At 55.9% G+C, this 5,019-nt stretch overlaps 1 protein-coding gene across 1 annotated transcript; it reads left to right on the forward strand.

The window, feature by feature from the left end:
* Positions 1–911: 911 nt before the first annotated feature.
* On the forward strand, positions 912–4,439 carry LOC111535472 (outer dense fiber protein 3-like protein 1). Its single transcript, XM_023201761.1, has 4 exons — positions 912–1,250; positions 2,043–2,153; positions 2,992–3,105; positions 3,812–4,439. Exons 1-4 carry the CDS (start codon positions 1,133–1,135, stop codon positions 4,291–4,293), a joined length of 825 nt encoding a protein of 274 aa, XP_023057529.1. The 5' UTR covers positions 912–1,132; the 3' UTR covers positions 4,294–4,439.
* Positions 4,440–5,019: the final 580 nt, after the last annotated feature.

Genomic DNA, 5,019 nt, shown 5'->3' on the forward strand with positions numbered 1-5,019 from the left:
GGCAAGTCCTTGTTCCTTTCCGGGCCTCAGTTTTCTTAACAGTGTACTGGGGTGGTGACAGACACCGCGTCTAAAACCAGCAGTCATCTGGTTCCTGAGGTGGACACCGCTGACCCGGTTCAGGTCAAATCCACAGTCTGAGTTACGAACCAGTGGAGGTGACAGGCCCCAGGCCCCCAAAGCCTCCTCGGTTCTTCGGAATGAAGAGGTTCCCAGCACGTTTTCAGGCCTGGGGCTCATCCATCCCTCAGATGGGGCTGGCTGCCTTCCCTACCCTTGCATATGTCCTCTCATTCCGCCCCCCAACTCCAACTGCTCCCCTGCCAAGGGAGTGCTCTTGGTCATAGGCACAGAAAGTAGCCCCTTGAGGGCTCAGCACCACCCCTCTGTCCTCCTTTATTTGCTTCCCACTCCTTTTTGTATCCATTGAGCTAGACATGGATCTCTAAAGATACCACACCCTGGGATAGGATTCTGGGGAGGATCTATCAGACAGTCACACCTTAGTGATAATTGACTTGATCTTTTGCCAAGGGAAAAACAGACTTGACAGAAGGGAGGGCATGTCCAGAGCCTGGGAGGTAGGTGGGAGAGGCAGGCGGTAGAGAGCCCCCAGGGGGCTGTGTGTGCTGCACAAACCCTTCACCCATGACCCATCTACCTTTTCCATTCCTTTCCCCAACCTTAGGGCACCCACTGGGAGTGAAGCGCTGGCTGATATGTAACACCATCTCTCCCTTTCCCTTCCCTGAACCAGGGTCCTGGGGACCCCCCAGGCCACTTGGCCTGGTTGGTGGTAGGGGACAGTGGGATAGTCAGGGTTCCATAACTAAGCTCCCAACGTAGAATTTCCACGCCACAGTTCAGGTGCCATGGCAACCAGGGGAAATAAACACTCCGAGTTTCACAGTCCAAGTTCTGCCGTGACGTCATCTCCAGCTTCAGCCTGCTGGGGCCTGTGCTGGCTGTGCCCCAGACAGCCTCAGCTGCTCCAACCTGAGAACAGTCTTCCTTCCCAGCTTCCTCAGTGTCTGGGGTGGGAGGTGGGGTGTCTCAGGCAGGGCTACCTCAGCTCCTTGCCTGCTGTTTAGACCCTGCTGTAGCTGTTGCTGCTCCCTCCCCAGCCCCAGCCATGAAACCACCCAAGGGGACCAGGAGCTCTGTGTACTTTGCACAGCAGCGAGAAAAGGAGCCATTGCCCTCACGGCAGGAGGTCAAGCAGACCCCTGTCATCATGGCCATGATAAAAGGTGAGAGTCATCCCCACCCTGGGCTTGGGCCCCCTCCCCTGTCTCCAGGACTCCTTTCAGCCTGCCACCTGCAAAGCCCCTTCCAACTTCCTTGAAGCCTTACGGAAGACCTGAGCCTCCAAGCTGACCCTCATGGAAAGTGTTGGCTGCTGGGAGTGTCCAAGTGGGTGAGAGAGGAGGGGAGCATGGGGCTGCAGTGAGGCCCACTTTGGAAAAAGACTAGGAGCCTTTGTCCTAGCTTTAGCTTTCCTCGCTTCCCTTCAATTTTACTCTCAAGGGAAAGCAGACACTAATTCTTACTATGTTGGTAATGACTGACTAGTGCTTTAAGTGGGAGTAGTTTAGTGCAGGGATTAAAGGTTTGGGTTCTACTGGATGATTGTTTAGAATCTTCACACTCCTAGTTTGTGATATGTGGGTAGATTGATATTTCTAAGCCTCAATATTCTGTAAAATGGGAAAAACAAGAGCATCTACCTTACAGCATAGTTGGGAGGCTTAACGGAAATAATCCGTATCGGATGCCTAGTGGAGAACTTGGAGCAGAATAAGTTCTCAATTAACTGTAACTATTAGCTTCTTATTATGCATTGTCTGTCCAAGAGAAACTGCATTTTATCTGGAAATACTGCCTTCCCCCAAATGAAGCAGCTGGATGGATGCTGGGTTCGTGGCAGTGCGATAGCAGCAAGAACAAAGACCCCCAATATTCCCATGGTGCGCTGTATTGGGGCTTCCCCTGCCTCTGACCCGGTGGGCCCAGGTTGAGGGCTGTCATGTCCGTCCTTACAGGTCCGGGGCCCGCCAAGTACCTCCGGCCATCCTGCACAGGTTACATAGATCATGACATCTCCATGTTCAAGGCACCAGCTTATACCCTGCATAGCCGGAACTCAGAGAAGCGTGAGCGTCGCCACCCCAGTCATCCCCCTGGGGTTGGAGCTGTTGTTGGAGGTTGAGGGGAGAGACGTGCAGCCATTCTCTGTAGCCACTGGGAATCTGAGTGGGACACTCAAGGGGGCCCCTGGGTCCAGAGGAAGCCAGCAGGGATTGAGGGTGGGGCAACTCCATGGGCATCCCCCAGCTGCCTCTTCCAGGGGAGCCTGTAGGGGATCCTGGCGCTGTCCAGCTGGCACAGCAGAGTCTCCTTTGTCTGGCCTTTGACTGGGGCCCTTCAGCTCCAGTCACCATGCTCTGCTAGGGTCACTTGCCATGTGGCCAGGCAGGAACAGTTAGGGGGCCGGGGGGAAGTGGTGGCCCCCAGAGCTCCCCAGGTGGCCTAGAACCCCCTGGAAGGGCAGGAGCAGAGGCCACAGATGACCTAAGCTGCTGGGCAGGGTGTGGTGGCATGCACCTAGGGGTCTGAGACCTGGGGTGCCTGTCAGGCTTTTCTCTGGGGAGAACACCCATCTCAGCAGGGGAAGCCTCTGGCCTGGCTAGGCCTTTTCTGAATGCCAACAGCAGCCACAGGGCTATTACTTCTTGGCCCCAATCCCTGATTGGGTGGGTGGTTGCCCAAGCTGCTGGGCAGCTGTTATTTTACTGTTCCTCTGAGCAAGTTCTTGAAAATATCAGGTCATGTGTTAAAAGTCCCATTTTACAGATGAGGAAATCAAGAGTCTCCAAACACTCAGGAGCCACAGAATCTGAAGTGGGAGGGAAATCTTGCCTGGAGGCAGGCCAGGTGCTCAGTGGGGCAGCCTTTGGGGCTGACCAGGCCCTCTCTTTGGTTGCCCTGCAGGGAACGTGGGCCACAGCAGCCCTGGGCCTTGCTATCTCTTGGATCCCAAAGTAACTCGGTTTGGAATGTCCAGCTGCCCACAGGTCCCCATGGAGGAGCGCATCTCCAACCTGCGTAAGATGGGGTTATGGACAGATGTTGGGGGTGGGGAGGTTGGGGGGTGGGGTGCACCCTTAGGACCTGGGCAGGGGCAAAGGGTCAAGACTCTCTCCCTGGGAATGTCTGGATGCTGGTATCTCCCTGCAAGACACCGACATTGCGATGCTGACATCACCATGTCTTGAAGTCAATGTTATGACATGCGGCATGTCACCGGGTGATGTTATGATGACATAGGGCTCCTGTTGTGGATGCAATATTGTCATGCGAACGAACTTACAGACTGTAGTGATCTCAGGATGTTTCTGTGTCCTGTTGCCCAGGCTAGAGTGAAGTGGTGTGATCTCAGCTCACTGCAACCTCCGCCGCCCAGGTTCAAGTGATTCTCCTGCCTCAGCCTCCTGAGTAGCTGGGATTACAGGTGCACACCACCATGCACAGCTAATTTTTATATTTTTAGTAGAGATGGGGTTTCACCATGTTGGTCAGGCTGGTCTCGAACTCCTGATCTTGTGATCTGCCTGCCTCAGCCTCCCAAAGTGCTGGGATTGCAGGTGTGAGCCACCATGCCCAGCCTAAGTGACCATTTGGATGTCCCTGCCCTGCTGCTGAGGTGGTCAGCCTAAGGTCACAGTGGATAACCAGGACCATCAGCTGGCTAGCAGAGAATGAGGTCTGTTCCCCGCTCTGACAGCTCTCCCTTCCCACCACTCCCTTTCAGGCCTGAACCCCACCCTCGCATCCTGCCAGTACTACTTTGAGAAGATCCACCCACCGGGGGAACGTAGGGCTCCCCAGTACACATTTGGCTACCGGCGCCCATACAGAGTGATGGACCCCAACCCGGCCCCCAACCAGTACCAGATGCCACTCTTGCTGGGGCCCAACACCCCTGTCAGCCGAGCTGCTCCCAGCTACAGTCTGGCCTCCAGGGACAAGAACTGGTTCTACAAGGAGGATGTGGCAGGAGGCCCTGGACCTACCAGCTACGCCCGACCTGAGCCATCCACCTATCAGAACCGCAGCCCCACCTACAGCATGGCCAAGCGCTTTGCCTACCCTCTGGACCTCACACCACGGCCTGGCCCTGGCTCCCACGAGGTCCAGCAGGTCACTGTGCACAAGCCCCACATCCCTGCTTTCACCATGGGCATCAAGCACTCACTCCACCTGTGCCCACTGGTCATCGACGTTCGTGACTGAGGCCCCTCCTGGGGCACTCACTGCCCCTCATCCCCAGAAATTATTTTTCTACACCAAATTGAGTGATTTGACCAAGATTTCTAGTAGCAGAGCCGGTGCCTGCTGAGTGTCTGGCACACAGAAGGCATTAGAGATATATTTTCATGTATTCGTTTTCTCCTTTTCTATTCACGGTTGCTTCCTGTGGGTCCTGCTCTGGGTGAGGGGCTGGGGGCACTGGAAGGAATAGTACAGTCCCTGTCCTTGAAGAGTTCCGTTCTGGTTCACCAGGTGGGGAAGCGTACGTCTGTCCTCCAACGAGCCCCAGGCAGGGACTCGGGAGGGCTGTGTTCCAGTCCTGCCACTAACAGTCTGTGTGGCCTTGTGCAGCTCCTGCCTCTCTCTGGGCTCAGGATTGCCCTTTAGACAGTGCAGTGGGTAGGCCTGGAAGAGGTCCAGGTTCCCCCAAGTTCCAGAACTGTGGGACTGTGCTGACAGGGGACAGTCCCCGAGACAGGGGCAGGGCAGGTGGGGGTGAGGGCAGAGGAGCGGGGTCCTTCTGGTTGGGAGTTGGGAGAGGAGTTTCCTCGGGGAGGGACCTAAGAGGACAAGAGGAGACTGTGCTGGGGAGGGCGAAGGTGGAGGTGAAGGTGAGAGAAAAGCATGCAGGTGCAGTGACAGGGAACCGGGGAGACACAGAGCAGCAGGGGTCTGGGGTGCAGGGGTGGGGTTGCTACCCGGGGCCAC

This window comes from Piliocolobus tephrosceles, unplaced genomic scaffold (genome assembly GCF_002776525.5).
Source record: "Piliocolobus tephrosceles isolate RC106 unplaced genomic scaffold, ASM277652v3 unscaffolded_33612, whole genome shotgun sequence".
NCBI lineage: Eukaryota > Metazoa > Chordata > Mammalia > Primates > Cercopithecidae > Piliocolobus > Piliocolobus tephrosceles.